The following is a 21,207-nucleotide window of genomic DNA, read 5'->3' on the forward strand; positions in this document are numbered from 1 at the left end:
ACGCACACGCACACGCACACGCGCACACACACACACACACACACACACACACACACACACACACACACACACACATACACACACACACACACACACACACACACACACACACACACACACACACACACACACACAGACACACAGACACACACACACATTCCTCCCGTCGTCACTTTCATAAACATCCTCGTTTCAGACCGGGTCCCGGAAGTGAACCTGGACAGGAATTCTACCCTTTCACTGTGCATTAATATGAACCATTAAAACAACACACACACACACACACACACACACACACACACACACACACACACACACACACACACACACACACACACACACACACACACACACACACACACAATTGCTACTGTACGATATTATTATCGTTATAACAGGCCTACTATATTATTATAATCAAACTAAAATAATGTCAAAGTAAAACGATGGGTTAATAAAATAAATAAACAGCTTCAGGATGTTTTTACTCATAGACGTGTGTGGGGGCGGGGCGCATTGTATCTTTTTGGTGAGCGTTTAATCGTGCTTGATTGAGGTTCAAGTGAGAATTTGAGGAAAGTCTTTCAGAGAGGATGTATATTTATCTAAGAACAAAACATGGGCTCTTCTTCTCTAAATAGGCCTATATCTCTCTCTCTCTCCCTGGGTTAGGCTACTCTGCACAAAGACCGGGGAAGATTATCATTCAATACAGAAACATGGAAGCCAAGAATGCACAATTGCACATATAGGCTTTACTCACAAATATATAAAGAAAGGGTACAGGCAATTTAATATGTAAAGTGCAGTTAGAAAATGAAGGCGATGCAGCCTATAGGCCTATAGCATAATGCACAGTTAACTGTTCACGATTTACCTATATAATCATTCTGATAGCTATACTGTCTGGAACTTTACCCTTCGTTATAATTAATTAAGGTATTTAGCCTTTATAAATGTAAGCTTTTAACAAATTCGCAGATTGATTGATTGATTGATTGATTGATTATTAATTTAATGCCACAGTTGGCCTACACCCTTCTTTGGGGCCTTTTCCCTCGATAACTTTCCAAGTGCAGAGATGCAGCGAGCGAGCAAATGAACATTCCTGTGCGCCTATACTAGCAGAACCCGAGCAGTTCAGGTTACATAGGATCCGTGTAGTGCTGCGTGGTGTTTAGAGATTCTCAACAAGTTTGTTTACAGCTTTGTTGTGACGTGTGAGAGGCTGTCAGACAGACACAGGTAACACAGCTTCTGCGCCTTGAGAGAAAGTCAAACGTCAAGAGTGTCCTTCAAAGCAAGGTAGGCTTGGCCTGGCTGCTGAATATTTGCTACTGTGTGATAATAAAGCGATTCTATATCGAGTTGTTTCTAAAAGTAAAAACACTTCTGCACTGTCTATAAAAACGCATGCAGCGCCAAATAGATAAAAGCGAGAACAATGACTAATTATTACAGGCCGCAGAATGAATTAGCAGCAGGCCCGCGCCCACCTATTGTTTAGGCTTATTTTGAATTACTTATTATTAAAGCCTATTCCTCTAAACTATAATAGGAGGATGCTGCTCTGACTACATGTATTTAGTGTCCTGCACACAGAATAATAATAGGTAATAGATTAATAATATAATAATCATAATAATAAACGTTTTTACGTGTTGAGTGGTTGTCTAACTCCTTTGTTTGTGCAGCTCTTCGCATTCTTCTCCTGCTCCTCATGTACGCACATGGGACCAAGAGAAGACCACAGACTTTCTCTGGGACAAAAAACAAGACAAAACAACTCCCGAAATCATGAGGTATCACTAAAACACACGCGCACTGCGCAGCCCGACGGAACAAAAGGACCCATTTATGTTGCGTCTATTTTATTTTCACTCTCTTACAAGCCACCCATACCACATTTATGTTGCTAAAGTGCCGTGTAAATGACGGATAAATGACTTTATTCAAAACCAAAAGAAATTTAAACCATTGTATTTTTCACAGGCTATTTCAAATAAAGTAATTTGGATATAACCAGTCCTACGCCTCTGTTCATGGTGTGAAAGAGGATCTTTCCACGAGTTTTAGCAGTGTAACAAAACGATTTTTGTTGATGTTTTTGTAGGATTTTGGGATAGGCCTTTGCCACTATCCGTGCATGCGTATTTTCCTAATTTATTTATAGGAGGTAGTCCAGTTTGTTGTGGACCAACTGAATTGTATAAAAGTAAAAAGAAAATACCAAATAATTACAAATAATTCATTTTAACTGACAAGCTGCTTAATATCACATTAACGTGCCCCTCTGAAACGCCTCCGTCATTTGATACCAGCTTCAGCCTTTTATTATTTTGAAATAGATGACATAATAGGCCAACCTAATAATTGCAACGACATAATTAATACATCACAGGGCATGCGTTTGTTTGGCTTTGTCTGTTAAATGCTTTTCCCGTCTTAAACATATGAAAAAGATATTACCGACACAAGAGAAAAGATTGCCTTTTAACGGGGCTGCAAAGCGGCCCACTCTCCGAGGCTGCGGTAATTGCACGTTGAGAGACGGCTGGCTCTCATGGCCGTTCAGCTGTTCTCCTGTGAGCCGGGGCTTCTCTCCAGCGACCCCGGCCGCAGACTGGGGCTGTGGGGGACGGCGTGGCGGGGTGATGACACACATGCCAATGCTGTTCCACCTGCACACATCACATGCATGGCTCCCATAGTAGCACGGAAATACACTTCCAGGCAAAGCCGACGGGACCCGGCAATGCATGGGTGGCCGGGGGAAATCCACACCCTTCTATATACACCTCCCGCGCAATGTGAGCTAATTAAGCGGGACTATCAATCCAGATTCTCCAGGAGCTGTGGACAACGCCGCTCGGCTGAAAAATGACCCCTGGACACGTAGTTAAGAGTCTGTGTTGGTCTGGACATTTTTAAAGCAGGGTCTGAAACTTTTTCCATGTCAAGGACCCCCAAATGAAGATGTATAGGCCCTAGGCCTAGGCTACATATAAAATATTTTGCCAGTGACCTGCAGAAGAGATTTGTGTTCAAAACCTTTCAGAATTATTCCAAATTGTTCACATTATTTCAAGGTTTTAAAAAAATATATTATATGATATCATATCACATCATATCATAATCAAATGATAAATCATTTTCTAGGGACCCTAAAGCCAAGGACCCCTGGGGGTCCCTGGACCCAATTTGAGAAACACTCGGAAAATGTGGCGTGGGCAAATGTTTGTGGTCATCAGGCAGCAGGGTATACTGCTGTAGCCTATTGGCTATAACTGCAGATGAAATTGTAGCCTATGTATTCTTATTATGGCAAATTATGGAAAACTCGATGGATACGCCTGCTCTACTCCAGTCCAGGGCCTTATCATTGTGTGTGTGTGTGTGTGTGTGTGTGTGTGTGTGTGTGTGTGTGTGTGTGTGTGTGTGTGTGTGTGTGTGTGTGTGTGAGATGCAGAGGGCTACATTAAAATTGCTGCCATCAATATGTTCCTATATTTGCTACAGAAATAGGTCAGATATGATATTTATCAATTTTCGTTTTTGAATGAAGACATATAAGCCTATATTTCCTATTTGATGATACAGCATTTCTTGCATGTCTTTTTCAAGTAAAAATGTTCAAACCAAAGAAGAAAATGCTCAGTATTTCTGCATTTATAGCTTTAATATTAAATGCTAGAAGCATGTGCAATCTGTTGCCCAAGGCCCATATAGGCTTACTTCAAATCGTTTTCCTAAACTGTCCTAATTATAGCTTGAAATAAACTATGTGCTGCGTTGTTGAAATCCACTTCGCTGTGTTATTTTTGCGCCCGGTTCTGATGATATGAATTTCAACATGTTAAGTAGTGTAAGTGATTATTTTTCCTTTGCTGCCTGCAAACCAACGAAGGCGGAACTCGCGATGAGCGCAAATCACATCGCTCTACGTCGCTCCGTGGAGCGCGCAGGCAGCCTGCGTGTGGACGTGAAAAAAAAGAAGGGGGGGAGAAAAAAAGGAAAAATGAAAAGGGATGGGCTTAGTGCTTACTGACACACCAAACCACAACCTGGGTTCTGCCATCAGAAATCAGTTGAGAAAAATCTCCGTTGCAGGGAGAGGAACTTATATCTGCTGCCTTGTCTTCTACTGTTCTGCAAAAACAACGATTCACTCGGCACGATTTGGGAGAAACGTTTTTTGCATTCGATTTGAAAGTTGCCTGCCTTCTTCTCGGGAGGTTTTACGACTGACATTTGTGAGATATCCATCAAGGCTGCGCTGCAAAACTGTCGCGCAAAGCTTTGTTTTCCCCAATATTTGCGCTGGAATTGTTTTTGTTTTGGTGTGCGCAATGATGGCCACTTACCAAACCCCGGAGGATGACGCAATTGCTTTGATGGTCCACGACACCAACGCGGCCAAGGAGAAAGAGAGACCCAAAGAAGAACCGGTCCAGGACAAAATTTCGGAGAAGACGGACCCGTCTCAGAAACCTCCGTACTCCTACGTCGCTCTGATCGCTATGGCGATTCGGGAGAGTTCCGAGAAGCGCCTCACTCTGTCCGGTATTTACCAGTACATCATCTCGAAGTTCCCGTTTTACGAGAAAAACAAAAAGGGCTGGCAGAACAGCATCCGCCACAACCTGAGCCTCAACGAGTGCTTCATCAAGGTTCCGCGGGAAGGAGGCGGCGAGAGGAAAGGGAATTACTGGACCCTCGACCCGGCGTGCGAGGACATGTTCGAGAAGGGAAACTACCGGAGGCGCCGCAGGATGAAGCGGCCCTTCAGGCCGCCGCCGACCCACTTCCAGCCGGGGAAGTCGCTGTTCGGAGGGGACGGCTACGGCTACCTGTCGCCGCCCAAGTACCTGCAGTCCAGCTTCATGAACAACTCGTGGTCGCTGGGCCAGCCGCCCACGCCGATGTCCTACACGTCCTGTCAGATGGCCAGCGGCAACGTGAGTCCCGTCAACGTCAAGGGTCTGTCCGCCCCCTCGTCCTACAACCCCTACTCCCGGGTGCAGAGCATGGCGCTCCCCAGCATGGTGAACTCTTACAACGGCATGAGCCACCACCACCACCATCCGCATCACGCGCACCATCCCCAGCAGCTGAGCCCCGCCAGCGCCGCGCCGCCCCCGGTTTCCTCCAGTAACGGAGCGGGCCTGCAGTTCGCCTGCTCTCGCCAGCCCGCCGAACTCTCCATGATGCACTGTTCTTACTGGGAGCACGAGACCAAACATTCCGCGTTACACACGAGGATTGATATTTAGAGTTTTGCCACGGGGCCTGTTCGAGGGAGGGGGAAAAAAAGACGCTTGAAACAGAGTGAGAAGTCTATTCTTATTTCGAATCAGAAGAACCACAGTATTTTTGGAGAGACATTTCTGACGAGCTCTTAAAGTCCAAGCAATGTCCTTAAAGGCCTATATGGAGAAAAGAAAATGCATGAGTTAATGCTCAGAAAATATTCATAAACTGTGAGTTGGAGATAAAGAAGCCACGGGTCGGACTCGGGGACACGTATTGTTTTGGGAGCCATTTCGTGCGCTGGCGTTTCCCCTGGACTGAGGGCCGTTCTTTTTGTATGCAAGTCAACATTTGTGTTTATAAGACTTATTTCCCTAACCACGGGTAGAGACATTTTGAAGCATTTCCATTTCTGTGTTGTGATGTGTGTGTGCGTAATGGTATGTTGCAATGTTTACGCACGGCATTCCCTTATTATTTTGAAAATGACACCCCCTTCAACAATAACACACTAGCATAATTCACTTGATTTAGGCCTTCTTAATGATCATGCACGGAACAGGGCCTGGCATTTTTAGGCTTTGAACTTGTCACAATTTAATTAGGAGAAGTGTTATGGTCAGAGACAATTCAGATTAACAAAGATACTTTAACTCCTGAGATCAACCGCTTTTTTTTTTTTTTACACTTCTTGATCCCAGACAGAGATGGTTTAGTTTTCTATTATGACGTGAACCCGTGCCAGGTTTTGTTTATATTTCTCTTTATTTTTTAATAAACCTAATTATATTGTCTCATGCATTGGGGCCATGTTTAATTTTAATTAGCACTTTTTTTCTAAATGGTGAATTTCTTAATAAACTTGTATTTCTTAAAGTAATTGGTCGTGAAGTACTGTGTCGTGCATTAATTAGGCTGTTAGCGAGCCAATGGAGCAATATGCATTGTGCTGCGAATTGGACCATGCAATTATTTCAGAAATATCAAGGAATTGCCTTAAAGGCCTATTCAGTATGCATTCGGTGTCCATTTCTCCAGGGCCCACTTTGTTTTAGTGCCCAGTTCCCAGTTCAGATGTATTATATATAATCTATTTTGGCGAGGTATATTGTATCGGCAGTTTCAGTGTTTTCATATGCCTAATACATCTCCCAACTATTATACATTTTGTCTTGGGATATCATACATATATAGTTATAATTATGTTGTGCCTAGTCTCACACTCACAGATAATTTGCATTTTAAATTGTGGTCAAATTTAAGCCGAGGTTTGAATGCGTAAAAGTGGAGAAACATCTCATCTAATGCCTCCACTATCTTTTAAATTACACATTTGATATAATATCATAGTCCAGTTGCTATAGCATGAACAAACCAACTGCTGTTACACGACGAAGCAAACATAAACAGACTGCAGTCCTCGGATTTACAAATAAACTCACATCTCAAATATTACCTTTAAAATTGTCTTCTAAAAACTATTACAGTTTGTATGGGTTGTCTGGTTTATATTTTAAAAGTGGGGGTCGAGTTCATGCATATAAGAAAAAAGGTTTGGAGAAACAGATGCTCAAGGGAAAGGTCTTCATGACGGCCTGTCTATTTAACCATTATGTCCATATGATGTAGCAGCATTAGAGGTATGCCATATAGGCTATAGTCTCAAATATAGCCTAAATAATATTAATAATAATAATAATAATGTTATTAGTAGTAGTATAGGAGTAGTGACATATACTGCAATATATACATCGCATTTCTTAGTAGGCCTATTACTGCACTATTATCATTTTATTATTATTAATTGTGAAGCAGGTTTAAGCGAGTGCCGCTGAACTAATTTTGAATTAATTATCCGCGACTTTTCTTTACCTTATCAATGCATTTATGAATGTTGTCGTAGGCTATTGTTTACAATCCACCAGGAACTAAAGTGAATAGATTAAAACAAATAATAATAATACGCCACACCAGACAAGGAAACAACTCCTCTGTAAACGGCTGTCTGAAACAACGGGACAAGAAGAGCACGCTGACAGATAACTATTAGTGAAGGTCAAGTTCTATAGCTATAATATATAGTTGTGTTGCTGACTGTCTGCGAGAGATGCATTGTTTTGTGTGTGTAGGCTACGGTCCCCAGGGGCACGGCAGAGAATTGGTGACGAGTGAGAGCTTTTCAATACACTGATATCCTCAACCCTCTTCCTCCCATTATTGTCTCCACCAGCCGAAGGCTGAGGGAGAGTATGTTTTCCCCTCCGTCCGTCCGTCCGTCCGTGCGTCCGTGCGTCCGTGCGTCCGTGCGTCCGTGCGTGCGTCCTCACAGTTTGTGAACAGCTAATCTCAGTCACCGTTGGCCCGATCGCTGCCAAACTGAGCACACACACTCCCTGGATGCCAATCTAGAACCTCTGCCCCACATTTTTCAAATCAGCCTCATGGTGGCGCTATAACAGGCCGATTTGTGTGGCCTGGTTGTTACCAGCTAATCTCCGGCGCCGTTGGCCCGATCGCTGCCAAACTGAGCACACACACTCCCTGGATGCTAATTCAGAACCTCTGCCCCACATTTTTTAAATCAGCCTCATGGTGGCGCTATAACAGGCCGATTTGTGTGGCCTGGTGGAGACCTGTGCTCGGAAGAGCACTGCTTCTAGTTGCCTCTGCAAGACACAACATAAAAGTCCTCAGTGTAGCTTTGAGAGAGTGAAAATGTACTTTTAAATGTCGAGTTTCTTGATCTCATCCCACTGTTTTGATAAGAGCGCATTGTGCATAGGCCATAGGGTATAGGCTATATGCCTTTCATATTATAGGCCTTAACTGGGCTAATTATACGTACACAATATAGCTGTATAAATGCAGGATTCATATTTGATCGCTTCGTTTTCAAAGCTTTAGGTCCCATTAAGGGTTTGGTCGTGGTGTAAAGTAACTAAGTGGATTTACTTTAGTACTGCATATACAATTTTGAGGTATCTGTACTTTACTTGAGTATTTCCAGCTTTTAGTATCTAATTCTAATCCACTACATCTCAAATACAAATATTGTAACCTACTTTTACTCCACTACAATTATTTGAAAACTTTAGTAGTTACTATTAGCCCTATTTTACCTATAGGCTGTTTGAAAATAGCCGAACTACAAGTTTGTAGATCTGCTATTTTCAAACATTTGTGTACTTTTACTTTTGGTACTTTAAGTAGGCCTACATTTTGAACACTTTCTTACTTTTACACAAGTACATTTTGAATTCCGGACTTTTACTTGTAACAGAGTATTTCTACATTGCAGTACTGATACTTTTACTTAAGTAAAAAATGTGAGTACTTTTCCACCACTGAGTTTGGCATCGATACAGGCTGGTGCTCAGTCAGTGAGGTCTCGACAACACTCGACTACACTTTGAATTCCAGACTTTCCAGTAAGTAACAGAGGACTTCTAAATTTCCGTATTGTTAAGTAGGCTAACATTTGAGTACTTTTCCCACCACTGGTAGAAATACAATATTCATATTTGATATCGCTTGGTTTTTCAAAGCGTTAGGTCGCCATGAAGGGTTTGGCATCGATAAAGGACTGATTCTGCAGTCAGTGAGGTCTCACACAACGTGCATAGCGCCGTGAGGTGTAACCGTACGTTCACCTTGATGCAACCGCAGCACCGGAACAGCTGTCAAAAACACACAGCCATCATTTCTCCTCTGTACTCTCCTCTCTCTGCCCCCCCCCCCCCCCCCTCCCCTCCCCGCGCGCGCGCACACACACACACACACACACACACACACACACACACACACACACACACACACACACACACACACAAACTAAAAAATTAAAGGGGACGTTAGTATTAGAAAACGTATAGTGTAAAGATAAAATTATTGTTAAAAAAAAGTTAATTATAGGCCTAAAGGTATATGCCACAAGCAATACAATTAAACGTGTTTACGCAAACAAACAACATGGTTATACCTTTACTGTGAGATTTGACATCATGTGTGTACAGAAATCAATCAGTAATGGAAGATTTTTTTGTGAAATAATTTGTTTGTTCTTCCATAATTTTATTTTGCGTATAGTATATTATGTGAAAATAGGTCTGCATAAGCAGGTGGTTTTGTTTTAGCCCTATATGTGTAGGCCTTTTTAAATAATTGTATTGCTACTATATCTCCCGTTGAGTTGCCCAACGGAAGACTTGTAATGAAAAGAAACAGAAATAAGCTTGTAATGTAAGAAACACAGCGTTTAATGATGATAAACAGACATGGGAGTTGAAGGATCGTTTCAAATGAGAGACACTTTATATGCAACTGGAATCAAAACAAAACCCGATTCTGTGCGTCAGTGCACGGTGCGTGAAAGCTATGTTTTAATTGAACTGGATATAGGCTATCAGTTATGTGTTCTATTTAAAGCCATATTCAAGATGAAATGCTGCAGTTAATATCACCGTTGTCAGCATCTCTAAGTGTGGAACACCTTAGCAACTTCACTTTATGAAAGGCGATTCACAATTAAACATGGGCACACAGACCTATGTATTTAAAAAATGCATTTCTCGGCTATTTTCGGGGAATATATTTGATGTACAGGTAAGAGAGGGAGTCTCCAATAAAAAGTTAATGTAAGCCCAATATTAGTTCTAAATATATTGCACTTTTACGCATATTACGCAAAATGTGTATAATCCATATAGTGCATTATCTCCACTCTCCAGAGCTAGTTTTCATCAAGCCTCCTGTGCGCAGAGAGAGCATGGCGGCGAGGCTGAAACTGTGTGTATACATTAATGTTTTGTAAACAGTGAGGAGATAAGGGCTCGTTTGAAAGACAAGTGTATTGTAAACATTTTTCTAAAAATAATAAATAGCAACGTTTTAACAATAAATTATGTTTCAGCAAGTGTAACTGGCGTCTGGCCCAAGCATGAAAAGTGAAGTCTTTTTCGTATTCAAAATGTTTTTGCTCTGTCGACTTCGTAAAATAAGATATAGAGTGAATTCCCAAGTGTATGCTAACAAGTAGGCCTAATAAATATAATAAAAATAATAATAATAATAATATTTTATTTCGATTTTTAATTTGTTTGGGAGGATCACAATTCGTGTCATTTTTTATTTATTCTTAGTAATATTGCGTTGTTGCCTATAGGCAAGTGAGAGTTACTATAGTCGGAAACCAATGAAGTTGTTATGCACGAACTTGAACATTTCCGTCGCCCCGTATAGTGCCGAATAACTTTGACACACACACACACACACACACACACACACACACACACACACACACACACACACACACACACACACACACACACACACACACACACACACACACACACACACACACACAGTCAGAGCAGCCTATATTATGTGGTGGTGCGCTCGGCGCGTCAAGACGCATAGCCCTGTGTGTTTGTTGTGCGCGGGGCGCGGCAGGTGTTCAGTTGAGCAGAAAGGTTGACAGTTCAGCCAGTCGGCTGGGAACAATAGGCCTGCATGCAGGATGTCCCCGCGGGGCTGCGCTCAGATAAGGCAGCACCAGGAATCCATTGCTCCATATATACACACTCAAATCCTCGTGTTCATTTAACTCAGATAATGTAGGCCTATATACCGAAATGTGAACATAAATAGTCTATAATACAATATATGTATTCTTGGTAGAATATGTGACAATTTGAGGTCCATCTCGTATTTGCAATACAATAGTGCCATATCCTGTACGCATTATTTAAAACCACTGTTTTCCAAGCAGTGGTAGGGATCCATTTGTGGGTCAAGGAACAATTTTGTTCCTTGACCCACTTTCTTTTACCTTTTCTACATTTAAATTACATTTTCTATGCACATTTGTTTTTATATACATTTTAAAACAAACAAACACATCTAAATGTAAGAAAACACCAATAAAGAAGAAGTGAAATTAAGATACAAGCTTGGAACTAATTTGGGTCTCTTTTCTCTTTTGGGTCTCTCTCTACCTGAAAAGTTTGGGAACAACTGATTTAAACTCATGCATTGATTGTGAAATCCCCCTTATGAATGTGATTAATGTGAAGATGATATCCTATTCATATTAATTAATTAAACAGAATATCGACCTTTTCAAGAAAAAACGCAATGATCTGCTTCTGCAAAGACAGCTGTTTTTATTCAAATTTAACGTGTGCAAAACATTGCATTAAATGTCGTAATGTCGTTTATGGTTTATTTAGCCTATATTCGAGACGAGTGAATAGTCTCAAGAATATCTCAGTTCAAATTTCGTAATGTCTAATATTCTAAAGTTTCCTTTATTCTGCCTTGTCTCAGTCGTGTCATGTTATGCCTATTCAGCGGAACTGTGCAGGAAATGTCTCCGACTTTCTTCAAATCTTGAAGTTAAATTTGTATTTATCACAGAACATTTTTGAACTGAGATTAACAAAGTGTCAAAAGTGAGTATAGGCTGCTAGCCCTATCCTAATTCGGTTTGGTGTGCCAGTACAAATATAGCCCTGGTATTCGTCTAGTCCGACATGTGTTTAAAGTGATGAATACGTTTCTATTATTTCTCAATTATTTCTCGATGAGGTGAAAAGGTCTGGTGCAATGTGTAACTTTGTTTTCACGTGTCTTTCCTTTGAGCGCGCAGTGAATAACCGTGATTGTATCCTTTTGTTGTGCTCTCGGGAGTGACAGATTATAATCAACAAGACGAACGAGGTCAAATCATTCTCAAGCAAAGCATTTGACCCTCGCTTCTTCATTCTCCAACGCCCCTCTGCAGTGGTGGACATGTAGGCAGGCTACGTGTACGACTAGGCCTATCTGTACATTTTACTGCCTACCGTATTTGTTTTTGGATAATTATGACTTTTCACTCGACTATTTCAGATTTATACTTTTCTGACTCCACTATTTCTAGAAGGGGAAAAGCTAGCATTCATTTGGAATTGGCCACTTAAACGAGCCACAACAAGCTCACAATGCCAGTGATCATGTGAGATCTGCTATTTCCACTACATCTAATATTTATTGAACATTTCCGGAAAATCTTAAGATTTTTTTGGAAAATGTCATAGATTGATATTAAAATGTAAAACCTAACATGTATGCCTACTTTCGAGCACGTATTTTGTAGGCTACTTGTCTTTAATTCATGTGCAAGTTCGATAGGGCAACTTTCCCTTGAGTAATAGCTCATCATGACCCAAAAGTCACGGGCAAAATTAAAAAATTATTTGCCATGCAGGCTGGGACCCGAACAGCCGATCTACAAGAAAACAAGGCGTTGTGAGCTTGTAGATCTGCTATTTTCACTACTTCAAGTTCTTAAACGTTGTCTAATTTATGGAATTTCTTCAATTTTTCTTTAATTTATTAATGAAATTATCCTACTTAGAAAAATAATTGTTTGTTTTATTCATGAAAATCTTAGTTTTTTTCTTAATGTTTGAAATAATAATAATTAAAAACTAAATGTAGGAAATAGAAAATAAAGGGACCCATACAAACGTGTACGCGGCGCGACCCACAAATGGGTCCCGACCCAGTGTTAGGGAAACAGTTGAATGTTAGACCATGCAGGACTCGACAAGTAGCCTACTACTGGTCTGGCTGGGTGTCCACCACTGGACCGGGGACCGGGGTGTACCTGACTCGCTCCGGGAGGAGGAGCGCGTGTGCGTCCGCCAAGAGGTGCCCCGGCACCGCGGCAGCTGCGCACGACAGGGCACCGGCGAGGTGACCCTGCCGGTCAAGTCGCACGCAGGTTGCCGGTTTCCCAATGCTCGCACACAATTGAATTCCTGACATTCTTGACCATGTTTGAGATTGAAGAGCAACCGTTTCCATTTAGAAACGGCACACATCACCCGATTCACCCCGAACCCATTGAAAAGGAGAGTGGGGGTCACCAATGTTTGTTATACACCGGCTCCAAACAGGAAAATATGCACAGATTTGATTCGAACAAAATCCGGCAATTGTTCAAAATCAGCGTGAGTTTTTATTTTTTCCCTTCGTCTTTTTGCACCAGAAGTACTAGAAGTTAATTCTGTCCGTTTGTCCCATTTCAATTGCGCTACAAACTTCTGATGTTTATTTTCTTGGCGCATCCCTTGGCGAATGAATCACCAACATAATCAACTTTCACGATGATATATACGTGATGTTTTCAGAGTTTGCTGATTTCTATCTTAATGACAAGGCAGTGAAACAATAGATTACATAAAATACACATTGAACAGCTCAAAATAATTACAATCGTGTGTTTTGATACACCGTCGTTGTTGATAAACAGGAATAACACATGCATGCGCCTATGCGCGTTTGTTAGCAGGACATCTGGTCATGAAGGATACAGAAGTTCATATAATGGCTATAAATAACGGGTCTATAAATATGCCAGATGAGAAGGCTATAAATGACCGACAGGCTGTCAAGGGACGTATAACTTCATCACGCACAGACCTCTATAGCCCATTTTCGACTGCAGCTTTAGCTCCACACCACACCACACTACACCACACCACACCGCACCACATAAAAATATCTACATTTCCATTACACAAAAGTACCCCTATCGGTAAGAAACAAATTGACCCTTTTAACTGTGATTATTATACAATATACTTTTGTATTACAACTATCCTAAATTATAATACACTATAATGGATTATAACTGTGATTATAATACACAATAAAGTATTAATGTATTACTATGATAATTATAATACACTGTAATAGATTATAATAGTGGTTATAACACAATAGAATCTATTATCATGTATTACAACTATATGTGTCCCAATCTCCCCAGGAGCCAGTCATTGCAATTTTTCTCATTTTCATTTTTTCATTTCATTTGAAAGCTGGGGATCATAGCTACAAAATGATATATTGGTTGTGGAGATTGACCCAACAGTTTTGAAGATATGGCTTATAGAATGATGCCATGCTGAAATAGGACTTTTGAGATATTCAAGTTTTAAATAAATTTCTAACCTGCAATGACCTGACTCCGCCACATGGGGAGCAATCTTCAATTCAATCTTCAATTCAAAGAAGCTTTATTGGCATGAGAACACAAACGTTTACACAGTGGTGGAAAAAGTACCAACATTTTATAATTAAGTAAAAGTATCAATTCTGCAATGTAGAATCACTCTGTTACAAGTAAAAGTCCAGAATTAAAAATGTACTTGAGTAAAAGTACAAAAGTATTGGTATCCAAATGTACTTAAAGTACCAAAAGTAAAAGTACAAAATGTTTGAAAATAGCAGATCTAAAAGCTCACAACGCGTCGCACCGCAATGCGTTGTGAGCTTGTAGATCGGCTATTTTCAAATAGCCTTGGTATAACATAGGGCTAAAGTGGTTTATGTATGTTTTAAAATGTAGTTATTGCTCTCTAAAAAGATAATGCCACAACAGCATCTCAAGCATTATTGGGCTAAATGTAAAGACGCTACGCTGCGCCAACCGTGAATTCAACACAATCTGCTGTTACGCAGTTTAACCAATTTGCTACATACGTCTACACAAACGGTCAGATTACAAAGATAAATTGCTTAGTGAAGGCTCACAGATGTCACCATAGGGTACGCTCCAGCAGAATGTCCCGTAATGATCGTATTATTTAATGAGGAGCATTTTAATCCGATCGGTCGTCGTTTCCTTAAAAAGGTATTAATGTATCTAAGTGCAGTACACACCTCGCAACCGATGGGGTCGCATGGCTGAAAAACAACAGAAAATGGCATCTGATCGGATTAAAATGCAGTTTATTAAACAATACGAAAGATACGGGTAATTCTGCTTGAGCGTACCATACTGTGACATCTGTGAGACTTCAGTAAGCACGTTATCTTTGAAATATGAAGGTTTTTGTAGACGTACGTAGCAAATAGGATTAACTGCTCAACACGAGGTTGAAGTGAATGTATTACGTGTGCAACAGGGCTAACTGTGCTAAATGTAGCATAATCAGTGTTTGTGTAACTTCATTCAGAAGGATTATTTGACCTGATAATAAAACACAATCTACAGGCTTAACCGCCTCGCGTTGTGAGCTTGTAGAAGAGAGCAACAATAGAGTTGGGTCACGTTTTATTTGTTTATAGCCTGCAGCTAGCGCTGCAGCTAGCGCTAGCTAACGCTAGCTAGCGTTAGCCGTTAGCCACTCATAGCCAGTCAACCAGAATAGTCTACTCTAAAGTCAACTTTCCGACGGCGAGTGAACGATTGCATTCCATCCATGTTTTCTTGGCTGTCAATTTATTGTCCAAAAAAACAAACACCCTGAACGTTAGAATTAGATAGTTTAGGACGACACTGATCTATTCAATGCTAAGCTAACTCAGTGACAAAGGAAGCTTCCGCACCGGAGCATACGTCACAGACGTCTCCAGGCCGCTCCAGGATCATTTCACCAGCGTAGAAGAAGAAACAGCGGAAGTCAAGAACGGCGGAAGAATAATAAATAATAATACACAAAATCATACATTACGTGGTTAATAATTGTTCATTTGGAACACACGTGGCATTAAATTAATGGGATAAATACTGTGGGTTGCTTCGCTAAGTAATGGAGTCCCGATATTACCGCATTTGGCTACAAACGGCTAACAAAGGCTGGCTAGTTAGCATTTTAGCTAATATAAACTGGGAGGACTAACAGAATTATGTACCGATCTCTCACATTAATTAAAAAAAGTCTTATTTACATGCAGAGTTAAGCTCTGGCGTTTAAGTGAAATGTAGCCTAGATATTATGAGATGCTGTTGTGGCATTAAAAAAAAAAGAGCAAAAAAAAAAAAAAAAATCATTTTGGCTACAGGGAATAATGACAGTCCCCGAGATGACTAGCTGCTGGGGGTGCTGGGACACATATCCTGGTGGTCTAAATGAAAAGTCAGTGAGTGATCAGTCATTATGAAGTGTTTGGCCCTGTTTGGCCTAGCTCAGACCTACTCTAGACTGGATACTTTTTAGTACCATGTTTAGTACCACTTTCACACCACTCTACCCAGGTCCTTGTAGTGGAAAACCTGGCACAAGTGGGCGGTGTGGTGTGGAGTGGGGTCTGTGGAAAAGGGGCTTAAGTGCCCCGCCACAATGGGGCCACACTAATGTCACCATGCGCAAAAGCGCAAAAGTGACGCACCATACGCAGTTATACCTATACACACTAACACACTCTCCAAATATATATATAGGCTAATAAATAAATAAATAAATATGCGGGGCCATGCAGCCGCCAAGTTCTGGGACTCCAAATAAAAGACGAATGTGATAAATGTCATAAATCAATAAGGCCTACGATTTAGAACTCATTCATGGCACAATTACAACTGAGCATAGGCCTATGTCTGTTTTCTGTATTAGCCAAGTAATTCTTACATGAAGTCTACTTTTTTTTTAAAGGAGATGCATATAGAGGGGAAAAAGCAACAGACACATGGAAAAGTCAAATAATGTGTAAAAAAGTATGCGTAGCGTTCTTGTAAAACAATAAATAAGCCTTTTTGGAAATCTGTCTTTAAATGGCAAAATCCACCCGTCCCCATTTCTCAAGGATGTCATAAGTGGAAGATGATCCACTCTTTTCAGCTCCATATAAGTTATGCAGGCTATTTACTGCAGCCTATATGATCAAACAATTTAATTTCATATTTAACACTATATAGGCCTGAGCTAAATCCAGAGCAAGTTTTGAATGCTATAGATTTTAGGCATATACATTTACTAAGTAAGGCCATTGCACCAATGCAGTCGATACAACCAACTTCCTCCACTCCTGATGTCATGATTCTAATTTCATAGGTGTTGTCTATGGGTATGGCGTAGTATGTGCATAGGCTTATACTCTAAACATATCTGAAGTTGTCCCTTATCTGTGCCCAGCCCTACCTTTAAAAATATCTCACAATCTGTCATGTGAGTGTTTTACCTCTGGATATAGCGGAACTGGCCTGCTTGTTGTACTCTAACGGGAAATGCGATAATCCACTTCCATTCCCTTGATTATGAACTCTAAATTGCTTTGTCGGGTTTTAAATGGCAGTCCTTTTCCCATCGTGCATTGATGGGGTCTATTTTTAAACCTCTTCCCGTCTCGTCCCTCTAGAAAACTTCCGCAGGCTTGGCAAGTAAACTATAATAAGGAGCACTCTCCTCTTCTCGTGTTAACGTTCCAATTAATCAAAGATGGAACCAAATTCCCACAGGAAACATTAAGGCCCAGCACCTGTTCTACATAGTGCATATTGTAATTAAATGCTATAAAGCGATAGCCAGAAGTTGGCTTCTGGGGAATGTGTGAGACATGCCACACTGCAGTTATTGCAGGCCAGTAACACAGACCACAAACAACCATTAAGATGTTCATGTAATGAAAATGACCTTTTTGGCCAACCCAATTTGTAAAATATCCTCTCACTCAATTTGTTAGTTCTTTGCCCATAGGTCAACAAAAAGCGGAATCAGTGCCAACCTCTCTGAGAGACTGTTTGCCATTTAATAAGGAGCATTCTGTTCTTGAGACACAGTCCTGAAGGTTTAATGAAAAGAAGCTGCCATTGAGAGTTCTATGCCATTGGGTTCGGTACAAGTTGAAATGCATTCCAACGCATTTATTGGCCTCAAATCAGGACGTTTCTGAACTCATTCTCGCTCACTATTGGCTTAAACACACACATAATATGGGGAGTTTGGCTTAAGCCTGACCCTGGCTGGGCCTGCATGCCCAGGTCTGCATGCCAGGCCCATCTCGGGTCACGTCTCAGAACAGTTCAATTCCAGCCCCCATGAATGCATTTCTTTAAAGCAATTTCATACCTTTTGACGGAGGGCTCACAATTAAATAAATGATTATATTTTGATATCCATAATTATACGCATTCACATGAGGTCTCCTTTGAAGTCAAACATGCTTTGTATTACACGCTTAGGCTCCATGATGAGATTATGCAGAGTGCAGGTTTGGATTGAGTTAGGATACATTAAATAAAGTAAGAGGAGAATAACTCTGTAATGGAAGCATGCTGGACCCAGGGCTGCATTACGTAGGCCGCTCGCTTTGAGCTCAGCTTATGTTTAGCAAATTTCAGACAATGAGAATGTTATGAGGTTTGTTCTGAAAGGGAGTGCCTTTAACCCCTGACTTACCTTGTAATAGGTCATAGACTCATAGTGTATGACATAACCTTGCTCTCTGTGTTACAGACGAGATACGTCAGACCACATTCTTGTGGCTTGAGGGCAGTAGTTTAGAGTACAAATCTCAGACAGAGCCACCTTAATGCTTCAATCCGGTTCTAATCGGGCTTGTTAAACTTCAGCAAGGCCACTGCCTACAGGCTACAGGTACTATGTATCAAGTGTGTCACACTGTGTACACCACTGACAACTGACATTCAAAGAGTGATGAAATAGGAAGCAATAACTGCTCTGCTTCACAACTGATGCCCACCCTCAAAACACTCATAACACTCAAAACCAGCTCTGATATGATATGGGCACAGCCATCTGCTGTGCATGTGCTGCCCTCTTGTGTCATGGGGAAAAAATGTTAAACAGGAATAGATGCAGATGCAGTGAAGTTGAAATCAGAAGGAGGCAAGTCACTCAATGCTTGGTACTGGTAGAATGAAAGGCTCCCTGCACATTACAAATCCGCTGTGTTGATAATAATGTCTGCATGTAATGTCCTTACAGCAGGGGTTTTCAAAGTGGGTGACGGGGCACCCTGGGGTGCCGTGATGCCAGTCCAGGGTTGCCGCGAACCTTCCCCCCAGAATAGGCATGCTGGGGTTCAAGTGGTTAAACGTCAAGTTATTTTCAGTCAGTTCTGATGGAAATGGATATTTCTCCAATATATATTAGAGAAAAAAAAAATCTAAAATTCTAAAATTAACAGTGTAATTCAGGGGTGCCGTGGATGAAAAAGTTATGGGGTGCCCCGAGTCAAAAAAGTTTGAAAACCCCTGCCTTACAGTGTGGTATATAGTATGTTATCTGATGAGTACCCTTGTCTATACGCTCTTTATGATATCACCAAAAAAGTGAATATGAAATTAATCATGTCAAAATGTCAACAGTTTATTATCAAATGTTTACATACGTTTTCTGAAAGCATACCTCATATTCTCAGAACCCGGCTTCACACGAATCCAAACCAACTCCACAAATCTCCTGCGGAAAAACAACAACAATGTTATGTCTACAGAATTTAGTGTTCAAATCACACTCACACTCAAACACGCGGGAACACCTATCACTAGAATATACCTTTGTTTATAAGGCAATCCAAGTATATCCACCAGGATATATTCACTTATTGTTATTTGCTATGCTCCCAGCACTCTCACTCTCACCAACTGTCCCCAAACCTGGCACCTTGTGAAAAAGGGCTTTTATTCATGCTGCTCCCGCAGTTGGAATTCATTACAAATTGATTTAAATCTTGGGGAACTAGAATCATTAGATGTTTTTTAAACAATGTTGAAGAAATGGGAGGCAGTAAAATCAGACTGTCAAAGGTTTTACTTTTTTTGTTAATGTATTTTGCTATTTGATCCTGACTTTCGTTTTTGGCTATTTTATTGATAAATCCTGATCTGTTGTATATTATGCAAATTGTACGTTTTGAAACCCCACAAAGATTTGTATTTCCTCCCATTTTTATTTGTTTTCTTGTAGTTTTTAGTTTCTTGGTTGTACTAAATGTGTAAATGTATGAAGTATGTGTATGGGTGTGTGTTACTGTTGTTACTATGAGTATGTATGGTTATGTGTTTTGCGGAGTTCATTGATTCTCATTTTATCTGTCAGTAAAATACTATAAAAAAGGTTATGAAGATTTGGTTAAAGGTTACATAAATAAAAAAATATGAATAGGCATTTATTGAACACTGATGTGCTCAATGTAAAACAAAAACAATGTATTATTTATGAATGGAAGATAAATGCCTTATACTAGTATAGAGATATATTGCCTGTAGTATGTTTAGTGTATCACGTCTGTTGTAAAACATCTTTTTGCATGCTTTTATACTCAAATATAACCCACAAATATATTGTTTAATTCTTCTTCTTCTTTTTTTTATTCTATTTTCCTTTCCTTTAACCCTAACCCTTTTTTTTTTTTTTCAAGATTAAAGATCTTTTGCTGTTACATAATACAAATAGCCTACACAAGAGTACAATTGTTTGGTTTCAGTTCCTCAACATTGTAGCATCAATAACAACAATAAAGATATAATTAAGAATAGCCTCAATAGTAATTAAAGGTAAATACAAATGCAATGTGTTGTGAGATTGTAATCAGCCATTTTTCACAATTCTTGAAAAATTGTTAAATTAAAAATTAAGACTTAGGTGGTTATATAGACTATAGTTGTATAAACATGTTGTAAAGAAAGGGTGGCACTAATAAATATCCGGTGTGTTCAATATGAACACACAAGATTGTATTCATGAAGACTGTGCCAAATGTAGAGAATTGTGTGTAGTGTTTTGAAAAAGAATTGTTGTTTCTGAGAGCAATCTGAGTGTAAATAAGGAAATGTCAAATGTGCTTTAGCAGAAGTGGTTTAAGGGTTGGTACATGAGTTAGAGGTTGTGGTCACTGTGTCTCAAGTAGTGTTGGTGTGTAAACAATTGAGATAGACTGTTAGACTGTGCCTTGCAAAGTATTCAGATCCTTTAAGAGTTCTGAATTATTTTCTGGATTACGAATTTTACATGTTTACAATCTGCATTTTTATTGCATACTCATTATGGTAAAAATCCAATTTCATCATCCAACAGTCTTATGGACAATTCACTGGCTTTCAACCATGAGAAAACAAAGTTTATTTCTATTCTACAGTCTCATTATCATTATCATTGAAGATCCTAAAATCAGACCTATAGGACACATGGAGTGAGACATTTACTCCACTTCTCATCCGTCTGT

General features: G+C 40.2%; 1 protein-coding gene across 1 annotated transcript; it reads left to right on the forward strand.

Moving 5' to 3' along the window:
* Positions 1 to 4,340: 4,340 nt before the first annotated feature.
* foxl2a (forkhead box L2a) lies at positions 4,341 to 5,273 on the forward strand (the record flags this gene model as incomplete). The annotated part of the gene is made up of 1 exon (XM_080731057.1): positions 4,341 to 5,273. Exon 1 carries the CDS (start codon positions 4,350 to 4,352, stop codon positions 5,271 to 5,273), a length of 924 nt encoding a protein of 307 aa, XP_080587183.1. The 5' UTR covers positions 4,341 to 4,349.
* Positions 5,274 to 21,207: the final 15,934 nt, after the last annotated feature.

Source organism: Nannobrachium achirus (assembly GCF_963921795.1).
Source record: "Nannobrachium achirus genome assembly, chromosome: 8".
Taxonomy (NCBI): domain Eukaryota; kingdom Metazoa; phylum Chordata; class Actinopteri; order Myctophiformes; family Myctophidae; genus Nannobrachium; species Nannobrachium achirus.